The sequence below is a fragment of the Anopheles merus genome, chromosome 2L (genome assembly GCF_017562075.2).
Source record: "Anopheles merus strain MAF chromosome 2L, AmerM5.1, whole genome shotgun sequence".
Lineage (NCBI taxonomy): Eukaryota > Metazoa > Arthropoda > Insecta > Diptera > Culicidae > Anopheles > Anopheles merus.
The window spans coordinates 31,264,134-31,286,317 of NC_054083.1; the positions used below are offsets into that span (position 1 = coordinate 31,264,134).

At 50.4% G+C, this 22,184-nt stretch overlaps 4 protein-coding genes and 1 long non-coding RNA gene across 6 annotated transcripts; 2 read left to right on the top strand and 3 right to left on the bottom strand.

Moving 5' to 3' along the window:
• Positions 1–3,285: 3,285 nt before the first annotated feature.
• LOC121594535 lies at positions 3,286–4,026 on the bottom strand. Its single transcript, XR_006004990.1, has 2 exons — positions 3,936–4,026; positions 3,286–3,872 (listed from the first exon to the last, which is right to left on the bottom strand). It is a non-coding gene; the product is annotated as an uncharacterized LOC121594535 (long non-coding RNA).
• Positions 3,853–14,338, top strand: LOC121594532 (cyclin-T). 2 transcript variants are annotated; one of them, XM_041917901.1, is made up of 10 exons: positions 3,853–5,315; positions 5,410–5,527; positions 5,619–5,829; positions 5,906–5,951; positions 6,025–6,115; positions 6,193–6,354; positions 6,447–6,600; positions 6,690–9,446; positions 9,477–9,742; positions 9,808–14,338. In XM_041917901.1, the coding sequence occupies exons 1-10, from the start codon at positions 5,131–5,133 to the stop codon at positions 10,306–10,308; spliced, it is 4,491 nt and encodes a 1,496-aa protein (XP_041773835.1). In that variant the 5' UTR covers positions 3,853–5,130; the 3' UTR covers positions 10,309–14,338. The 2 variants fall into 2 exon arrangements, with proteins under 2 accessions (XP_041773835.1, XP_041773834.1); XM_041917900.1 differs by having other exon boundaries at positions 6,690–9,742.
• A 1,134-nt stretch (positions 14,339–15,472) lies between these two features.
• On the bottom strand, positions 15,473–16,534 carry LOC121594533 (collagenase-like). The gene is made up of 2 exons (XM_041917902.1): positions 16,163–16,534; positions 15,473–16,093 (listed from the first exon to the last, which is right to left on the bottom strand). The coding sequence occupies exons 1-2, from the start codon at positions 16,414–16,416 to the stop codon at positions 15,505–15,507; spliced, it is 843 nt and encodes a 280-aa protein (XP_041773836.1). The 5' UTR covers positions 16,417–16,534; the 3' UTR covers positions 15,473–15,504.
• A 93-nt stretch (positions 16,535–16,627) lies between these two features.
• On the bottom strand, positions 16,628–17,658 carry LOC121594534 (collagenase-like). The gene is made up of 2 exons (XM_041917903.1): positions 17,376–17,658; positions 16,628–17,302 (listed from the first exon to the last, which is right to left on the bottom strand). The coding sequence occupies exons 1-2, from the start codon at positions 17,591–17,593 to the stop codon at positions 16,714–16,716; spliced, it is 807 nt and encodes a 268-aa protein (XP_041773837.1). The 5' UTR covers positions 17,594–17,658; the 3' UTR covers positions 16,628–16,713.
• A 2,951-nt stretch (positions 17,659–20,609) lies between these two features.
• Positions 20,610–21,951, top strand: LOC121593636 (collagenase-like). The gene is made up of 3 exons (XM_041916194.1): positions 20,610–20,938; positions 21,001–21,158; positions 21,272–21,951. Exons 1-3 carry the CDS (start codon positions 20,661–20,663, stop codon positions 21,907–21,909), a joined length of 1,074 nt encoding a protein of 357 aa, XP_041772128.1. The 5' UTR covers positions 20,610–20,660; the 3' UTR covers positions 21,910–21,951.
• Positions 21,952–22,184: the final 233 nt, after the last annotated feature.

Consider the following 22,184-nt stretch of genomic DNA (forward strand, 5'->3'; position numbering starts at 1 on the left):
GGTCAATGCTGATGAGCTGCTGTGGCGCTTAAAAAAACCGTTTACAAACATTGCGGCGATGAAGTTGTATTTTCTCAAATCAAACCAAAAAAGCGCAATGAGTTCAAACGCTGCAATGTAAAAATGACTACGGAATCACTAGCTCACGCTGGAGGGTTTGCTGTGCAACGCACAGAACCTTTATTCGCATTATCACGTTCAGCCCGGCGCTTGTTTTCCTCAACATACCGTTCCGCCGGCATCTAGAACGCAAGCTGATCGTGCAACCGGCATACTGGAAAGTCTGTGTTGTCTTCCGGAATGTTATGATTCATTGGTCAAAGAAAGGAAGGTGTTCATGACAGTGGCGGATTAGGGGAATCGGGGGAAAGATGAGATGAGGCTCCTGTACATGGTAACTGATGACCGGGAGGAGGGGGTACTGGCACACAGCTGTTGGGAGATTGAACAGCATACTTAAATTGACGGCGGGCGCGGGCTTCGACCATGGGACCCCTACGCTCATCGGTCACAGGCCCTAAAATTATTTCCGGCATGAGGGGGGAGGGGGGGGGGGGGGCAAATGACTCTCCAGCCACTTGGCCACAACGACCATTTTTCCGGGGTCCTTGTCACTAATACTCTGTCCACTTGTACGGTGTTGACGGTGTTTTTTCTATCGTGGAGGTGCATCCTTCCCCCTGCCTGCAGCGTATGCATCGAGCAGGAGACAGTGTGGCAGTATGCAAGTTACCCGCTGGATAGGAGCGGTCCCGCGGCACCGCCGTCATTCCTCACATCTGCATGCCCGTCGTGGGTTCTAACCGCGTATGAACCGTCCGCCGTAGCAAGGGGTGACTATCCGGCTACGCGGTACTCAAGTCCTGAAAAGGCCGGCATGATCGCGTAGACTATTACGCCAAATAATAATAATAATAATAATAATAATAATAAGAACTTAGCAAAGCAGTCCACACTCGGGGAAGGTTTTTGTTTTGACTTTGGTGCTGCCGGGTCTACCGCTGTGGTGCGACAAATACACGGAATGCACTTGACCGAAACATGAACCTACCGATCCGAACCCATTCCAAGGCAATGCCGGTCAATCGGCGTCATGATAACTTTTCCAAACCAACAAGCCGCCAGATTCTGGACGAGCAGGTGCAGCACCATATGCGCGAAAGAAATTTGCTACATATCACACGCACGTTTGCTTCGATCGTGTGCCTTTTTAACACCCCCAACAGCAGAACCGATCGCAAAGATCGTGGTGCCAATCCGATAGTTGTGTTGTCTCTCAGGTAGCGAAATCGAAAATGCATGGACTTTGTAGCCGCAGCGGATGAAAATGTACGCATCAGAATCAAATAGTTTTGGGGTTTCCACACGCACGCACGCACGCACACACACACACACACACAAACACACACACACGCACGCGAGCACGCACGCACGCACACACACACGCACACATGCACGTACGCGTGTACGCGGGCAGGCACCCGCGAAAGCGCAAACGCAAGCACGCACTCACGAAAGCGCGAACGCAAGCACGCACTCCCCTCCCCCCCCTCCCCGCATGATCGATTACGGCTACCGTATCGGTAGAACGGCTGGTTCAGCTTTCTTGTATCGCATCCTCATCCAAAGCGCCGGGCGGGGTGGGGGATCGCGACATGATAGAGTGAACGGTCACTTTCCCCGCGCTGTGTGCGTGTGTGTGTCGAGACCCAAAACTGTTACTCCTGAATAAAAAAAAAATAAAAAAAAATTATTGCCACTATACGCCGTGCTACATGATGCTTAGAAGGTCATTGAAGCATCAAACATGTTCTAATAAAAAATATTAGTTTAGTGTTAGACGTTCTCCTACGCTTGTTTTAAATAGGCTTCTTCACCCTCAATTGGCAGGGGCATCGAATGGTCTCATCAGCAGCGGTACGAAATAAAATAATCCATCAATACACCGATAACACTTTAAATCCCAAAATGAACCAGCTTCTCCTCCCGCATCGTCAAGGTCACACACGAATAAATAAATGCTAACACCCACCAATTACAATACACAACCGCAATGTACATATACACCAACGCATACACACTGATTAGCTGACGGCGAAAGGCACGGGCTGAAGCGCAAGTATAAGGCAAGGCAGGGAGGGGAAGGGAGTTAGAGGAAGAGGAGGAGGAAGGAATGGGCGCCAATATTTTTGAATTTTTCGGCCGTTTTTTTTTTGCTCCACCGTCTGAAATAGTTCATCCATTCCTTCAACAGATGGCGCTCGTTCCGCACCTAAAAACTGCAATAAATACGCTGGCTATCGTAGTTTCGGCTGAAGTCCAGCGCTGTTTTTTGCGTATTTTTTGACACAAAACGACGCAAAAAACTACGCAGAAAACTGCTCGAATCTGCGCAGCGGGAACACAACTAAACCTTCGACAGCCCCCTCAGGCGAGGGGTATGATGCAGAGTCAGGGACGGGTAGCTCGAAACGCTGCTCGACAAATTTGCCGTAGGAGGGAAAAAGAAGGCCTGAGAAAATGCGCGAAAGGGCATGATTTCTTCCGTCGCTTTGCACAGGGGGATGCGAGGTTAGCTCACAGATATCATCAAATGTCGTTGTGGTGAAGATCAAGATAAAAAGATAATGGTTAAAAAAATGTTGTAAAATTGATATTGTTGATAGAAGCATTAAATATGTTCACTGCATTCTACACGTAAAATAAAAAAAATGTTTTAATAAACTCGAAAACACGTATTACTTTATTTTGTAAATACAACAATAATTTGAAAGAACATTTTGAGTTGTTAATGATATAAGCTAAAAATCTATTAGGGAATCAAAATAACAACTACAACAATTTCTGTTTCTTACGTCCGGAGCGATGAACATGTTGTGGAAACACTTCTGAGTTTTTTAAATTATTCTTTATCATTTTTGGTAAGTAAAAAATCGTTCGAAAATATTCCTGCAATAAAAAACATGAAACAATTCGACTTGTTTCTCTTTCAACAAAAATGCTCCCGCAACATGAGTTTGACAGTTCGTCCATACGATTTGGTAACAAATTTTCCCGCAACATTTTCATAGATCTGGGCCTTAAAAATGCTCTGAGACGGGCCTTAAAAATGCTGCTCAGTTTTTTTGTCTAGGAAAAAAACCTTTTTTTACTTTAAAAAAAACTGAGCCACGTTAAAGACTATTTGAATTAATTACATATTTACTGAAGTTGTTGCAGCACTTGCAGAACTGCTTACTTTGTGTGCAAATGATTCGATATTTCAAAACAAGTTTTAAATTTTTAATACGAAATTGCCTCTCATTGCCAACGATCCAACCTGTCAGATACCGTAGCGCGCACTCTCCCACTGTGCAGCTGTCAGGCGGCATTGGGACGATCCAACCCGCATGCTATACTGACCTTGGTTGTGAGGTCGGCCATTACGGAGTGAAAAACATATTTGTGGAGTGCATTTTTCTACACCAAAATAATACCATCTAACTCACATACCACCAGCTGGTTTCGGTTGCCTTGCGTGCCCGAACGCACTGCCCAACGTTTCGGATAGTTTTCCAGCGCAGCAACGGCGGCCCAGCACGTGCACGACACGATTTTCACAACCGGAGGCCCACACAGGCAGCAGAAGCCAAAGCCAGACTCATCCCCCACCAGCGGAAGGGTCTAGAGAGACGAGCGTGGCGAGCGGGAGAGAGCGAGAGAGCAGAGCGCAAAGCAAAACCGACACGACGTAAGAAGGGCCAGCACCCCGACTATCTGGACCTCGTGTTGTCTCGTCCTCCCGACTGTTCCGATTCCGTCTGGCCGCTTTCGGTGTGGTCGCTCTGCGTGGTCAAATGGCGTCGCGGAGTAATACCTGGCGTGACGACAGGCTGCAATGAAATGATGAAATAATTGCTCCAACCATAATTACACTTTCACACTCACACACATACATACACAAACACGTACACATGCGTACAGATGGACACGCACACTAGATGTACGGATTGAACAACGCTTTACGCGGGTTCGCCAACTTGACCGCGTGTGCAGTGGCGACGACGGTGGTGGTGGTGGCGGTCCGCTGCTGCAGCCCGATGGCAAGCAAAGCTGACTGTGGACTGGCCCGCTCGATTGGCGCATACTGTTAGAAACCCTCCTCTCCCTTCCTTTTCCCTCGTTAATCCTCCCCGATAAGCCCCGGCCGAGCGGTGTTTTGATGAGAAAAGCAGGCAAAAGTTATCTGTGTGACGTTGCAAAACAAAAATCACGCTGCCCAAGCAATTGATCGCCATATTTCAGCCCCCGCCGCTGCTTGCACGGAAACGGGCTCGTGAGCACATGTGTGTATGTGTGTATGCGCGCGAGTGAGCGAGAGAAAGCGAGAACGACGACTGTGCATTTAACGGTAACCCGTCGCGCGTCCTGTTGGTGTGAGTGCGGTCGATAAACAGTGGGCTGGAAGTGCGTGTGTGTGCGTGTGCGTATCGCGGTCAACACTCACACACGGTGTCCAAACGGCTTCGCAAAGAACGCATCATCTGCTGGGAAAAGTGAAACGTGCAAAAGGTTGGTGGTGGTACGGGTACGTCGTCCTCCTCGTCGTCGTCTAGCGGCAGTAGTAGGCGGTCTGTATTATTGTTCTGAAACGTCATCGTCATCGCTGCACAAAAAAGCAAAAACAAAAGCAAAAAACAGCGTGTGCATTGGTGTTCTGATGGATAAACACAGCCCCAGAACCATCAACACGATTGTCGTCGCACGCGATTTGGTGGTGTTGATAAAGTAGTGCAAAGAAAGCTCACACTTCCGGTGCCCGGTGCTATTCCCCCGGTCCCCCCTCCCTCACACACACACATACAATCAACTGGGAAATAAGGAGTAATAAGCCGGAAATGAAGCCAGCCTTCTAAACGCGCAGAACGTGAAAACACTCGTGTCACGCCTCGTGCGAACACTTTTGCGTCGTTGGTGACGCGGTTCTTCCGCCTGTAACCGCGCGGCGGGTGTGCGTGTACAATCGAACGCTTCCGGTTAAAAGTGAGCAAAAAACAGAGCGAGAGCAAGAGAGAGAGAGAGAGAGAGTGCGAGAGAAGGAGGTGACCGATCCGCTGCAGCACCTTGCTTGCCCCACCAAACACACCTTCGATGGCTTCTGGCAGTGGTAGCGCAAGCGGAACGACGAGCAAGAACGATGACTCCAAATGGTACTTCACGGCCGAGCAGCTCGCCAACTCGCCGAGCCGCAAGGCCGGCATGGACGCGGACCAGGAGCTTATGTACAGACAGCGAGCCGCCAACCTGATACAGGACATGGGCCAGCGGTTGCAAGTGTAAGTGGATGCTGTTCCCTCGCTACCGGTTTGACCTGCCCAGGGCGTACTTTATCCTGGTGTCCGTTTTCTTCTTTTCCCCTTGCTTCCGCAGATCACAGCTCTGCATCAATACGGCCATCGTGTACATGCATCGGTTCTATGCGTTTCACTCGTTCACGCAGTTCCATCGCAACAGCATAGCGGCGGCCGCCCTGTTCCTAGCAGCAAAGGTAATGCAAGAAAACGACCCATCAAAAAGGGAAAAAGTGTCTCTCTATGTGTGGTTCTGTGTTTTGGCATTTCCCAACCCCTCCCCCGTAGGTCGAAGAGCAACCACGCAAGCTCGAGCACATCATCAAGGTGGTGCACATTAGTCTCGGGATGGAGGCGCCGGATCCGCTGCGGGAAAGCTACGCCGAACAGGCGCAGGACCTGGTGTTCAACGAGAACGTGCTGCTGCAGACGCTCGGCTTCGATGTGGCGATCGATCATCCCCATACGCACGTGGTCAAAACATGCCACCTGGTGAAAGGTAACGCTTCCCCTACAAGTGGTACCGTTTTTTCCCTCCAAAGACTAACTTTTGACACACCCACACACATTTGCAGCTTCCAAAGATTTGGCACAGACGTCCTACTTCATGGCATCCAACAGGTATGTGCTCCAACAGGCCGGCACGCAATAACTTACTATAATTATTAACAACGGACCACCACCTCTTTTCTAGCTTACACCTTACAACCATGTGCCTGCAGTACAAACCGACGGTTGTGGCCTGCTTCTGCATACACCTTGCCTGCAAGTGGTCCCGCTGGGAGGTAAGTGTAAGCGCGAACTTCCTCGATTTAGCTCGGTCGAAGTGTCGGAATCACGCATTTTCGTTTGATCTTCCCAGATCCCCCAGTCGAACGAGGGCCGGCACTGGTTTCACTACGTGGACAAGACGGTAACGCTCGATCTGCTGAAGCAGCTGACGGATGAGTTTCTTCACATCTTCGACCGCTGCCCGACGCGGCTGAAAAGCAAGATGAAGTCGATACGGGCCGACTCGGGTGCGGTAAGTGTTTGGTTGCTTGGTCGACCTATTTTTGTTTTGCCTCGTAGTTACGATGCACAACTGTATCCTTTTTTCATCATCCCTTTACGCAGGAGGAATCGGGCAGACGAACAGGTGGTAGCAGTAGCAGCAGCAACAGCCTAATGGCGGCACCATCCTCATCGTCCGTACCGCGCGGCCTGGATGAAGCCAGCACCGGCTCATCGTCCGCCTCTAGTCATCATCGTCCCAAACAGGGTTCCAGCTGTAAGAACCTTTCTCTTTTTCAAATGCCTCTCGCTCTCTCACACACACCCAGCAAAACTAATTGGTTGGACCGTTTTCTGTCTTTGCAGCCGATATGATGAAACCGCACGGTATGTCGTCTTCCGGAAGCCATCAAAAGATTCCTTCCTCCTCGTCGAGTTCCGCCAGTTCCCGGTCGCGCTCCGACCGGCCTCCCTCCGCCTCCGGCACGCTGGCGGGGCAGCCGCAGCAGCAACCGCCACCACCGTCCCAGCATTACGGAAGTGGCAGCAGTAGCAACAGCAGCAGCACGAGCAGCAAGGGCCCGATGTCGTCGCATCGGGGCAGCATGCAGCAGCCGTCCTCGCTGCAGCTCAACCCGTCCGGTGCGGTCCCATCGCAGCGTTCCGGCTCGGGGTATCAGGGACACGAGGGCGGCAGCAAATCGCGCCAACCATCGTCCGCTTCCGGGCTGCTGCAGCAGGCCAGCGGAGGTGCGCCCGCCGGAAGCGCTGGCGGAAGCACGGCTTCCTCCGGCTCTTCGTCGTCCATGCATTCCGGCTACAATCAGATGAAGGCCGACCGGCACGGCAGCAGCGGCCAGAAGCTGGCGTCCAAGCCACCGTCCTCTTCGTCGTCCTCGTCCTCATCGGGTGCTGCCGTGGGCGGACCCAACTACGGCACGAAGCAACATCCGGCTCCATCGTCCCAGCCGTCGTCGTCTCTCTTTTCCCATCCGCCCAGCTACAACCAGTCGATCAGTGGCCGAACGACGAACGTCCCGCTCGCCGATCAGCAATCAGCGACGAGCGGCAGCAGCAGCAACAGTGGCGGCAGTAATCAGCCAAAACCGGAGCCCAGCACGTTCCGGTTGCTCGACGAGTCGATCGGCCGGCTGGCGGACCCGATGCAGATGTGCACGCCACCGAAGCAGAGCAAACCGTCGTCCATCTTCAGCCCGGACTGGAAGGACTCGCAAACCGAATCGCTGCAGAACCTGCCGTCGGGCAAATCGCGCTCGAGCGGCCACTATGGCAATGTGGCGGCGGCCGGTGGTGCGCCAGCCGACCGATTGCTGAAACCGCCCAAGGGAAGCCCGAGCGGGAAGAAGCAGCAACAGCAGCAGCAGCAGCACCACGGCATGGCTGGTTCGCGCTCCGATGGGCAGAAGAAGGATCGGCGCATGGACGGTTCGGTTGGGGGCCTGGCCGGGCAACAGCCACCCGCTTCCAGCAAGCATCAGCCGATGGGCCACGACAAGAAATCGCTCGGCCCGCCCAGTTCCTCCCTGCCGATGGTGGGCGGCACCACCAACCTGAGCAGCACCGGTAGCAATAATGGTAGCAGTAGCAACAACAGCCACACTAGCCACAATTTGAAGCGGGCGCTGGACGGTACGGCCATGCCCCCGCACCAGGACTCGTCGGGACCGCTGGGCAGCCTGACGGGCAATGGTGGCAACACTCATTCCAGTGGCAACGCCGGCGGCGGCGGCTTGCTGTCGTCGCAGGCAAAGCGACCGCACCCGAGCAACGAACAGATCCGGCAGGACGACGGGACCGACTTTCGAGAGCAGAAGGTGCGCCGAACGGCGGAACCGTCCGGCTCGTCCTTCCTCCCGTCGTCCGGCTCGCCCTCCGACCAGCTGTTCAACTCGTCCTTCGATCTGGCCAGCACGTTCGACAAGATGGACGATTCGTCGTCGCTGTTCAACTTCAACGATCCCGGCTCGCTGCTGTCCCAGCCGCTGCTGAGCGACTCGAAACCGTCGACGCTGGCCAAGAGCGGCGGCATCTTCAGCAACACGATCAACGGCATCGAGACGAACGCGGCGCTGGTGAGCAGCCTGCTCAAGGAGAGCCTGTTCAACGAGACGCCCAAGTTTGGCTCCCTGTACGGCGGTACGAGCGATCCACCGCCCAGCAGCGGCTCGCGCGCCGATGTGACCGACTCGAAGCCGCTCGATACGACCGGTGGCTCCTCAGCACAGCCGGCGAATGAAACGAAACCACAGCTTGCTTCGATGGAAAGTCTGCTCGGGCTTCCACCGACTTCGGCCGCCTCTGGGCAGCAACAATTGCCAACGGCCGCCGGCGGTGGGGGCCCCAACGATGCCACCCAGCCCGGTGCAGTTCCACCTTCCTACCCGTGGGTGACGACCGGCAACGCTGCCCAGATGGGTGACGCTCCTGCAGCCGCTACCGCCACCGCACCCCCGACGGCAGCACTGGCACCCGCCTCCGCCGATGTCGCAGCACAACAACAGCAGCAGCAGCAACCGGCAGCGACTGCCTCGACCGCTTCCGACCCGGACACCGACACCGGCGGCCATCGGTCCAAATCGGAGAAGAAAAAGAAGAAGGAAAAGCACAAGCACAAGGAAAAGGACAAGACGAAGGACCGCGACCGGGAGGAGAAGAAAAAGCACAAAAAAGACAAGGACAAGCACCGGGATCGGGAGCGCGACCGGGAGAAGGGCGACCATCATGCCGGGGCGACGGGTGCCGGTCCGGATGGAGCCGGCGCCGGCCATCAGGGCGTCGGTCACTCGGCGCCGCAGGATCCGCCCGGCCCGATCAAGATCAAGCTGAACCGGGCGATCCTACCGCCTTCGGTGGATGGTGTCGGGTTGCACGGGACGGGGACTGCCCCGTCCGGTGGGCCAGCGAACGATGGGCTGAAGATAAAAATTCCCAAGGACAGACTGTCCGGTTCGTCCTCGCTGCCCGGCGGCGGCGGCGGCGGTTCGGCCCACGGTGGTCCGTCCGGCGGTGGCGCCGGCGTCGGGGGAGGATCGGCTTCCTTGAAGTTAAAAATTTCCAAGGATAAGATAGAACATTACAACATCAGCGCTACGAGCGATGGTGGTGGTGGCACGGGTGGTGGTGGCACGGGTGGTGGTGGCACGGGTGGAATTGGCAGCGGTGGAGCGGTGGGGGCGGCCGGCCTACCGATGGGCGGTCCGAGTGCAATGGGCGGCGCCGGTGGCCCCGGTGGCAGTGGTAGCAAAAAGAAGGACAAGGATCGTGATAAGGATCGCGAGAAGAGTAAATCCAAGTCCTCCAGCTCATCGTCGTCGGCGGAGCATGGCAGCCGGCAGAATGGGGGCGGCGGCGGCGGCTCGGCGGCTTCCGGCAACAGCAGTAGCAAATCTTCCAGCAAGGTACGTTGAGTGGGCAAATGTTTGTGTTGCAATTCATTTTGCAATTGCATTTCTTTCACTTGCAGAATCTTTCAACGTTACAGCAACCCCAACAGCAGCAGCAGCAGCAGCAGTACGGTATGTACAATGCGAACCAATCGATGCAGGCGACCAACGCAGCAATGACATCGATGGCCGGGATGGTGCCAGGCGGCGGTATGCACGGTGGCAGTTACCATCAACAGCCCGGCTTCGACTATCTACAGCAGCAACAATCGGTCGCAGCACTCCAGCAGCAGCAGCAACAGCAACAGCAGCAGCAGTACTATTCCCAATACGGTCAGTTCGGCCAACAGCAGCAGCAGCAACAGTTTCAGCAACAAATGGCCGCATCCGGTCCTGGTTCGATGCTGCTGAACGCATCGTCCGGGCCGGCAGGAATGCTCGGTAAGCTTCCGGGGCAACCAGGCGGCGGCGGCGGCGGTGGTACTACGGGCGGTCTGCAACCGTCCGCACTGCCACCGTACTACTACGGTGGAGGTTCCGGTACGGGTACGGCCACCAACCAGGGTGCTGGTAAAAAATAAGACTCTACAATGCTTCATCACTCGACGGAAGCAGCAGGCAATGATGCATTTGTGTATGCCACCGTGGCACACTGGATTCAGTCAACTCCCGCCTTCCACTGGGTCACCTGAGGGGGCGGTGGAGGAACGCTTGTCAGTGGGGGAGAAGCCTTGTACGCTCGATGGTGGAGAGCGTTGTTTGTTTCTTTTATTAAGGCTTCAGTTTGATTAGAATTTATCTTTGTATATAGTTTTGGAACGATTTAGCATTCTTAAATACTTCTTTTGGACTGTAATATTTTTGAACATCATCGTTGTGTTTAAGTAGACTATTTGCTACCCCTATTTTACCGCGTGGTCGTGTGTGGACAGTGGACATACACACACACGTACAGAGAGAGAGAGAGAGAGAGAGAGAGAGAGAAAAGAGAGAGAGACAAAGAGCGGAAGTGCACCACCACCTTCACGCCTGCACAGCCACCTGCCCAGGGCAAACGGTTGGGTCAGTTCGGTCCGGTTCGGTGTGCGCTGAATCATCCGCAGAGAATCTTATTCTATCGTGAAAAGCAGCATAGTGTTATTAAGGGTCGGTTTTACTCAGCCGATGTTACGGACATTTCAATCACGTACCATTTATGGTAGTTTTTTGAAACAAAACACAGAGAGCGAGAGAGAGAGAGAGATAGAAAGGGGACGCTGTTATAGATGTGTTAACCCCCCTAGACCGCAGCTAGACGATTTTTATTTTTATATACCTTAATTTAACGGCGAATCCCGATTAATGTTATCTTCCACAAGCCGAACCAAGACTCACGCATCCCCCCCGTCGAGATTCGCATCATCATGCGCGATAGACAGTTCCACGTGGAATGATGGGTGTTCCCACTAGCGAAAAAGAAAAACTAAGTGTACAGATCCAACAGTTGGCACAGTCCAAACTCTCGGCAATCCTTACTTTGTGCTGCACTTTTTGGCAGTGAATTTCGTAACACATTCTGTTAATTTGTACGGCACGATGTGCGCTAGTGTACGATTGAAATGGAATACACAAAATCCGGCGGAATTATGCTGAATGGAAAAGAATACCTGTGTGTGTGTGTGTGTGTATGTTTGCGTTATCGGCATGCATATGTGTGTGTGCTTTTACTTCCTGGACTGTTTGTTGGCTCCCCCTTTTTCGTCTGTGTGGAAGCAACACGGAATCGAGAATAGTGTGCTCTCTGTTTTCGGTCTCGTACTGGGAACACAGGCTCCTCAGTCCTGCAGCTTGTTGCGCTGGCAACGATAGGGCCCAAAATAAGCCGTTCAAACGTTCCGTTAAACAAAGGATGATAGCGAATTAAGCGCTACCGACGTATTAATTTAAGCTAGTGAAAGAAACAAAAAAAAAAGAAACACATGTATTTGTACGGTTCACTATGAACTACAGGAGTTTAACTACAAATGTTGTGTTAAAAAGAGATTCGAAGAAAGAAGAAGAAGAAGATAAAAACAACGGAAACCTGAATCGAAAAACCTATACAATGCTTACAGCATTTTTACTTCCTTTCTTGTTCACATCGATCAACTTCCTAGAAGTGAAAAAATTGGTTTGTTGCTATTTGTGCTGCGCCTTCACGTGCTTTTTGGTTTCTTTCCTCTCTCTCTCACTCTCTCTCTCTCTCTCTCTCTCTCTCTCTCTCTCTCTCTCTCTCTCTCTCTCTGATGGCTGTACGATTATTACACGAACCCGTGGCGAAAATTATGTTTGAGATTAGGAAGTTTTGTTTTATTTGTATGTAAAAGCGTATCAAAAAAGGAAAAGAAAAACACAAACATTGTATCGAAATAATGTTACGTAAATTCAATTTCCTGATCACGAAAAAAACACTTGAACCTAAACATAAAAAAACTTTGAAAACACTGGAAAAAACGGATATAAAATTGAGCAATCATACAAAAATGGAAAAGAAAAATTACAAAAGATGAAAAAGGTATCAAAAATAATTAAAATTAAACTCCCGCAGCAGGGAGAGATGTTTATAGATAAATTAAAATCTTAGTCGATCGTACAGCTACAGAAGAAAAAAGAGAGAAAAAAGAGGATAAAGGCGAGTTGGAAGATGCATGGAAGATGAAAATTGGAAAATAATAGGCCCGCAACGTTTCATTACGAGTCAGACTCGCGGTTGCGAAGTGGTTAATGAAATTATTATCAATACAACCACAACAACAACAAAAAGCTATTACAAAACAATATGTTTACCTAAACAAAAGGAAAAGAAAAAACTGTTTGAATGTTACAGCTCTGTATTAAACAAGATACACAAAGATTGAAAGGAGAACAGTCGTTCGAAACAAAAAGAATTATATCAATTATACACAATGTGTGAATAGACGGTGGGCTGCAAATATGTTGCTGTGGGCTGTGTGGGGCACTCTTAAACCACCTGCCCCTGCCGGCTGAAGATAGACTACACTGTCCCGTGTTTATGGCCTGAACCCCCCCCCCCTCCCCTCCCAACCCTGTGTCTGGTAATCTGTGGAAGGATGTACCGAAAGTACTAAATAAACGTTGAGATTGTGGGGCGCGCACGCTACGGTTGCGCGTGCTATACAAGCAATGCCGAGCGCGATGTTGTTCATGGTGGTGTACTGGGTGTAGATGCGCTGTTTTTGGTGGCTGCTGATCGCTGTGCAATCGGGTGCAATCGCAACCATTCACACTTACTATCACGGTGTATCAAGCTTACCAACTTCTCGTTCAGAAACAATATGCTGAAAGCTATTCCACCACACCAGTACCGGTCTACTCTCACGCAATAGCAATTAATATCACGATACATGGGAAGGAGCCGTTTTGCTAGTTGCTTCTAACATACATGCAGCAAAGAAAGGAATAGTAAATAAAAATCCAGATAAAAGCGAAAAAAAGCGAAAGAAATAGCAAGAGCAAGAGAGAGATGATGGTGGGACGGACAATCCCCCCTACGTATTAAATACAACCAAAAGATTGTTGCAAAAAAGAAGTGCAGTTACCGGGTCTAGCAAAAGGTAACGAGTTAAACGTAACTAAGCAAATTACTACACACTTAATGGAAAAGAAAGAAAGCATTAACATAAAAAAAGAAAAGCATACTTTAAAAAGGGATACCATTTATAGCAACAAAATACCCACACAACACGTAACAAAGCAACAGAGAACAGTCGAAAAGCTGCTATACACAACAAAAACACTCGAACTGATAAGTCTGAACATTAGCTGGAAAACAAACTTTAGTAGAACGTGGTTTGCGTGGTCGAGGCAGCAGTTTGCCACCCCTTCCGGCAGGGGTGTGCGATCATAGTTAGTCCAAGCGAGTGAGAGTGAGGAAAGCGATGCAAATGGAAGCCGTTGTCAAGGAGAGCGACGAGACAGGCCGGAAGCGTACTGGAGGAAATTGAAATGCAAATAGAAATATATAACTAATTTGTTAATGATAAAAAAAAACAACAACAGATACACACACTTTAATGAATTCAAATCAACTAAACCCCCGTACTTTACCAATGTCTTTAAAATAAAGAAAAGAAAAACCAAAATGAAACTATAAACGCAAGGAGAAAGAGTTTGGCTCATTCCATCTGGGACGTATAACGTCTTCAACCCTGCATACGTCATACGTGGGAAACAGTGAATCGGATCGTGTTCGTATTTCTGTTGTTCAAATTACGTTGTGCTTAGAAGAACCAATGCACGTTTATTTAGCACACCTCAGACAAAGTGCATCTGGACATACAGCACAGAGCTAGGGGTGTATCAATTATCCGGACTCTTGGGTGCTGCTATTTTCGCTTCCGTATGGAATTATAAAAAAAAATGAAAATAAACCGAAACAAACTCCAGCAAAAAGAAAAGAAAACGAAAGTTATACAGGAACTTCTTTTTTTTTCATTAAGTCTTAATGTTTACAATTAATTTCTTTAATTTTATTTTAGCACCTTCTTAGTTTAGCTTGCTTCGTAAGTGCGCTTGAGTTATGCGTTTAAGTTTAAGTTAAACGAAACAATAAAAATGTAAATTAATTCTGGAGAGTTGCTTTCAATTAATTTTATTTTGTATTTAATGCTGATTCTAAAGGAACAAAGAACGAAAACAAGAAATAAAGAAAAAGATACAGAAAGAAAAGAAACTATGAGTAAAATTGAATGCAAAGATTGCATTGAGTGCAATCTTGTATGACGGTATCCTATAGTAGATTAGCATGGCATCCTTATTGCACAGGCTCAATTAGAATCCAATTGGTGATAAAATTCAAACGTGCCTATCATCTCTTCCCATCACTTCTAGTGCGCAAGAGGTAAGAAAGTGTGCCAAAAATATCAGAAACTGTGCATAAGTCATGTGTTTGACACCTCTGTATTACAGCGCAAGCACGCATTAACCAGTCCAGGTTGAGCCTTCGAATAGTCAAATTGCGTTCCTAACATCAACAGAAAAGGCGACTTGTGGAAGAGTCATGATGAACAATGTATCCATTCCTTACAGCCCAAAACGTACCAATGGACGTCATGGGTGCAAGTCCCCATATAGACTGAGCCCTCATACTCAACACTGACTACATCCTGCTGGATGAGTACACTAACAACTCACAGATTGTGTCTTTAGGGCAAAGCCGACTAAGATTGTTGCGTCTAATTAAGCAGAAGAGAAGACGCCGTGTTCGTCGTGTAATGCGCGACGGTGGGAGGGACGTTACAAATCGATCTGTTGTCCTTTTTTGTTTTAAACACTGCTTATCGATCGTGATTGGCCAGGAAAAATGCTGCATGTTCTGACGACAATATATCAATGCAAACCGGAGAGTAATGGCGCTTGATGGCTTACCTGATAAGCTATGCGTCGTTTTTGTTTTATTGTCGCGCTTCTACCAGGTGTGCTTTTGCTGCGAATTTATTTTTAATGTTGGAAATCATTGCAGATTAGTCCCTGTAGCAATGACCCACTGGAACGGGAATCGATCCGAAGCCTCTAGAAGGTAAAGGAAGGGTTCACCACTCCCTACTCGGTACGTCCTTATACCTTATCATGCCACTCTTAAATATTCTATAAATAATGAAATAATCTATTCCCTTATTACTTTGCTTTATATGATTGGTTAGAAAGAAAGACTGAGAAAAATAAATTTATATTTTATTCTTAGGATGTATGAAACACATTTGACCATTTATTGTTAGTTTTATTTTATTAGCAACCGTTTAGAAATTATCTCGGATAGTCACATCGGAGTTGGCACCGATCCAGTCCAGGTAGGCCGAGAGCCGCGTATACACAGCGGCCCGTCCAGCGTCACACCCAAGCACCGAGTTGAACGAAAACACGCCGACCTGCGTCGTGATGCCGTCTGCGTCCACAATCGTCAACGGTGCCCCATTATCGCCCGCACACGGCGAACTGACCGATCCGTCCGTACACATGTGCGCATCGACGATCGTGTTCGTCGGCAGGCTGAGCCGGCAGGCCAGATTGGTAATGATCTCCGCCCGACCAAAGCGCAGCTCGGCCGAATTGCTAATGCCCGAACCGAACCGGCCCCAGCCGAACACGGTCCCCTGCTGGCCCGCGAACGTTGCCTGCACCTGGCGTCGGTTTGGCAGCCGTATGGGGCGAATGCGATCGGTGAAGCTGACAGAGCGCGGAAGCTGCCCCAGGGCAACGTCAAAGTTTTCGCCCCCCTCTACAAAGCTCGTGTGCAGGATGAAGCGTTCGATCAGGAGTCGTTCGCGGCCCTGTTCCGGTTGGTCGTCCACCCGCAGGCCTCCGAGGTAGGCAAACGCTGACGTGGCACTGTTAGAAAGGGAGAGGTACAGTTTAAGATATCCCATCGACTCCGGCAAAGCAGTTCTCTGTACCAACCTCTGCACACAGCTGGCCGCCGTGAGGACATAGTTGGCAGAAATGAGGGAACCCGCACAGCGCCCAGTAAAGATGACTCCAGTGTGCGTTACCAGCCCGACGGCGTACGGGAACTGTCCAGCGGTAGCGAGAGCTCCCCCAACAACGCGACCCCGGGGGGCATCCTGGCGCAGCGCCGGACGAATGCCTACGACCTCCGTGGCGCAGACTGCTGCCACCAGCACCAGCACCGACAACAGAGAGCACTTCCGCATCTCGATGGCACTTCAGTTCGTTCGTCCGTTCACGTTCCGACTGTCCGGACGGTGTCCTCGGGCGAGATTTTTATACAAACGCGTTAATGCTTCAGGCAGGGGAAAAGAACACAACCAAACTCCCAAAACCCCTTGGAAGAAGCTGGCTCTGGTGGACTTTTCGACACTTCCCCTCTGCAAGCCTTCCAGATCAATCCCCCGGAGCAGGTGATTACGATAAGATAGTCCCTTCGGTTTGGTGTTTATTTGTCAACCGTGCAGTGTTTTTTTTTTGGTTATCGTTTATAAGCGGTTGGATTAGAAGTTATCGCGAATTTCGACGTCCGAGTTGTCGCCGATCCAGGTCAGATAGGAGGACATGCGCGTGTGCACCGCGGCACGCCCCGACTCGCAGCCCAGGATCGAGATGAACGAGAACACACCGATCTGGGTGGTGATGCCGTCCGCGTCCACGATCGTCAGCGGGGCACCGACATCGCCCTGGCACGGCGAGCTGTTCGCACCGTCCGTGCACACGTGCTGGTCGAGGATCGTGTTGGTCGGCAGGCTGAGCCGGCAGGCCAGCGTCGAGATGACCTGGGAGCGACCGAAACGCAGCACCTCCGAGTTGGCCGTACCTTCGCCAAAGCGGCCCCAGCCAGTCACGGTTGCCTGCTGACCATTAAAGGTGGCCTCCACCTGGCGCAGGTTGGGCAGGCGCACTGGGCGAATGTTGTCGCTGAACGGCACCGGGAGCGGCAGGCGCACCAGAGCAACGTCGAACACGTCCGGCTCCGCCTCGTACTGCGGGTGAATGATGAAGTCGGTCACGGTGATGCGCACTGCGCCCGGTTCGTTGGCTTCATTGATGCGCAGTCCACCGAGCACGGCGACGGCACTCTGAATGCTACTCGAGAGACAACAGGAAATCAATATCAACAGGACAACAGGGGAAGGGAGGGGGGGGGGAATTAACCTACCCAGAGACGCAGCGAGCAGCAGTAAGGATAAAGTTGGCCGACACCAGCGAACCGGCACACTGACCAGTCAGCAGAATGTTGATGCGCGTGATCAGCCCAACGGTGTACGGGAACTGGCCGGCGGTAGCAATGTCGCCGCCGAAGACGCGCTGATTGTTGCGGGGCGCGTAGGCCGCCACGGCGACCAGCAGCAGGGCGAACACGAACAGGGATTTCATCGTTGAGGCTCACGCAGGCTCACACTAAGCGTGTGCCGGTTCGGGCAGTCGCTTTTTAACGTTGCCCGGGAGTCGTCGCACGACCTCGCCTACCTCAGCCGCGCGGGTACGTGTTATCGTAATAGCGCTCCGGCACGCCATCTTAGACTGCCCGTCATCGTTAAGAGAGAACCTGCGAGCTGATAAAAAAGCCAACTTCGTGCGTAGTTGGTTACGATAGCAACGGGCTAAGGTCGGTCTGGCGTGCTTGAAGTTGGGCGCGTGCGTTGTGAGCTAATCCAATCTAAGCATAAGTTTTCTCCGACATCTAAGTAACCAAACAAGTAAAACATCCTAAGCTCTATGGAGAGAAATGGAATGCCTTCAACCAGAGAGAGAAAGAGAGAGAGAGAGGGAGGGAGACAGAGGGAGAGAGAGAGGGAGAGAGAGAGAGAGAGAGAGAGAGAGAGAGAGAGAGAGAAGAGAAAGAATGCGAGAGAGCGCTTGGGACGATCAGGAACATCGCAGGGTTTTTCCAACCCACCAATCTCTGCCGTATCTGCTCACGCGAGCCTCACACCTGTTGCTGATGATTATCTGTTCGCTACCGCGACATGCTCCGCTATCGGTGGAATGGTATGACACTAGCAACAAAACCCCGATCGGACGATTAGACGTCACCGTGCTGTCCTGTTACACCAGACCAAAGTGGGTATACCAGACCAGACAACAGAATGTCAGGTGCAGGGAGTTACAGCCAGGGCGATAACGGTGGCATGACCCTTTGCCATACCAGATGTAAGGGGGTATTTGTTAATCGCACTCTGCTGCGTTTATCGGGACGGTGAGTTAATCGGCAACTGTTTTACTCGTCTTTCGGGGGGCGGTGTTGGGTATCCTTCATCATTGTGTAAACAAAGATGCGATTTTTGTTGTTGGCAGAAATTGATAACGTAATAGAATGAGTCGATATCAATGGTTCCAATTGTCTTAACGAGCTTGTGAACTTGCAGATGAATAGAGAATTAACATTGAACAGCTTTATCAAAATTTGGTAGGACTATTGGCGATTTTGAATGAGCTATTCAATTGCTATTGCAGAATTAGGTCCTCTGGGGTTGTTACACACGCGATGCTAAATTTCTTTTGTCACCAATCTGATCCTAGTAACCATTGTTTATCCTTCCACGTCAAAATAAGATGTTTCTGGAAACACGAATTATCCAGTCCAAACGGATATTCGGGTAAACGTGTAAGGACAAATTTAGTATAAAAGTAGGCCATATTTTCAATAAAGACAGATTCAAACGCAAAAGCTCTTGGAGTTAAGAGGTTTAATTCCAATATCCGAAATAGGACAGAGCCCCTGGATTTCCGAGCCAAACACCCCGTTCCATCTGCATAGGCTTCCCAACCTTTGGATTAGAAGCAACTGGCGGGAAGGAATGGTTAGTAGGCGAAGTATGAAATACTCTGTCCACAATTGCTGTTTGTTTCTCCTCCGCTACGACCCTCCAACTCTTGCTGAGGCCCAAACCTTAGCGTGGCCTGCCGGAGAAGCTCGGTTCGTAACAGGGGTTGATTTGTTCTGAGCAAATTAATTCGGTCTGATTACAGGGCTAAACAAACTAATTTCATGGGTACGGCAACAGGTTTTTGTGAATCCTCATATTTTCGAGCAGATTCAGAAAGACTAATTCTGAACCATTACCGGAAGTGAAAATAATCCTAAATTCTTAACCGAATCGGAGACGGATCTTGCACCCATACCGATCTTGGTCCTTGTATTGATTCTCCATATTAATCCGGAAACTGATGTTGAACCTATACCGGTCTTGGAACTGATCCTAAATCCATATTAGTTTTGGAGCTGATTCTGCATCCATACCAATCCTGGAACTGTTCCTCAACCAAAACCGATTCTTTTTCGTCTTTGGCACAACAACCGTTGTCAGTCAATGCCTGCGCCTGTACCACTAGTGGGATTAGATTGGGACTAATTGATCAATCAGTCAATTAGGGACTTATTGATTACCCATAGCAGGATAGTGAGTCATACGTATGGGGACACAGTCCATTTAGGATTCGAACTCGAAAATACCGGCCCTGGAACTAGCCCTGAACTCGTTTTGGTCCTGAAACGGATCCTGTACCCACTCCCGTCCTGTTATTGATCCTAAGCCCATACCAGCCCATGAGCTGACCCTAAATCCTTATTAGTCCTGGAACTGTTATCTTGCCTATAACATTCCTGGAACTGATCTTAAACCCATTCTATTTTCTGAATTTATTAAGAACCTGTACGGATCCTGGAACTGACACCATATTCAAACCACTCTTGAAACTGATCTCAAACCCATTCTATACCCAGAATTAATCCCGAACCTATACCGATCCTGGAACTGATACCATATTCAAACCATTCCTGGAACTGATGTCAAACCCATACCAGTCCTAAAACAGCTTTCCATATAATTATAATTATTCACAACTGTACTTGGAGCTGTCTTGCGGATGGAACGGTTCCCGAGCCTAACCTTGTTTTAGAACCTACTCAAATTAAGACCTAAATTTTCTACTATGGTACTGATTCTACAAAATATCACCTTTGTCAAAGAACCATTTCTGGCAGCAATTTTTGCAAAACTGCGGCGAAGACATTCTGCGTAGACATTTAGCTTGAATGCGTGACACTAGCCAGAATGTAATAATACGCTTTATTGTAATCTAACAAGATAATATATTCCCCCTTTTATTAATACACCGACCACAGCAGCCAAAAAGTTGTGAACGCTTGACTTCCTTTCTTTCAAATTTATTTAAATTTCCTATTCTCTTAGTACAATCCACTCTTAGTACAAGCCGGTCACGTCGGCACAACCCTGACGCTACAACCACACACCCAAAACATCGCCGAATCAAAAAACACATCGCCCACAGCTCGTGACTTTATCACAACAGGCTTCGCACGAATTACTCATCCACCGCCTGGGCTATCAATGGTTTTGTTAGCCAAAGTCAGGTATAAAACGCGTTAATCTAATCCAGTTACGACCTAGTCATAAACGATCCGCGCACCAGTGTCAAGATGGCGCACGTTCCCACACTCCTTCTGCTGGCGCTCGTTTGCACGTGTGTGGCCTCAGTGTCCGTCCGTAGCGCACAGAGCCACGATGGCCTTGCCGGGCGGCACATCCCGCTGCCGGTGCAGAAAACACCGCGCATCCGGGGCGGGGTGCCGGTGGCCCCGGGCGAGATCCCGTACGCGGCCGGGCTGATGATTCAGCAGCCCATCGGCAACCGTTGGTGCGGTGGAAGTTTAATATCGCTGAACTATGTGCTAACGGCGGCCAACTGTTTCCTTAAGTAAGTGGATTTCTCCCAAAGCACAAAAACGTGTTGCTAATAGTGTCCCGTTTTGCTGACAGCCCCGGTGCAACGACGGTCCTGCTCGGCGCATCCAACATGACCAACGTCGAGGACATCGTCATGGCCAGTGACGTCATCGTGCATCAGGCGTTCGTGCCGAGCCAAAACCTGAACGACATAGCGCTGGTGCGGCTGTCCCGCCCGGCCATCCTGAGCGGTAAGTAGTCGTGGCCACGTGCGCCAGCGCGATAGCGCAGTTATCGCCACATCCGCCGCGTGGAATTCAACCTTTCTGATAACCGCCCTGCTGGCTGTCCCTTTTTGTTACAGATTACATCCGATTAGCCCGATTGCCCAACTGGCGGCAGGCCGATTCACCGTTCACCGGTCAGCTCGCGACCGTTAGCGGGTGGGGCGCACTCGGTCAGAATGCACCGGAAATTCTGCCCCTCAACAATCTGCACCGTCTCAATGGGTCCGTAATCAGCAATGCGGCCTGTGGGCTGCAGTATCTGGGCGGTATTGCCGACTCGCACGTTTGCGTCTCGACCAACGACGGGTCGCCGTGTCAGGGCGACAATGGAGGATCGCTCACGGTGAACGATGCGGACGGTGGTCGAACCGTGATCGGGCTGCTGTCCTTCATATCGGCTCTGGGGTGTGATCTGGACCGTCCCGCAGTGTACACGCGACTTACCACGTACCTGGCCTGGATTGAGGCTAATTCGGACGTTACGATAAGGAACGATTTTGACTTCTTCCCAACGCCGCCACCAGTAACCGAGTCGACCACAACCGGTGTGCCTCAGACCACCACAACAACGACGCCAGTTCCAACGACACCCCCGCCAACTACGACTGTCGCTCCCGGTACGACAGTTACCGCGCCACCGCCTACTCCGCAGTTTATGCCACCGCACCGAACAAACCGGCCCAACATTCGAACCGACCGTTATGTCGTCGACTGAGGAGAGTTTTAAAAAGCACGAATAAAAATAATTTAAACACGATGTCCATTTTTATTCCTACTTGTTACAGTTCAAACGGAGAGCAAATAAAAGCCAACTTGCTCGTTTGGTGGTTAACTATTGTTATATACTTAGTTGCCAGACTACGATGTGTTCAGATTAATAGCTTTATTCCAACTGACCATTCTGTATGGTCGTACATGTATCCTACGATCGAACAATAACTATTCTGTATGGTTGTACATGTGTACTGTGATATCCAACGTCTCCCCCTT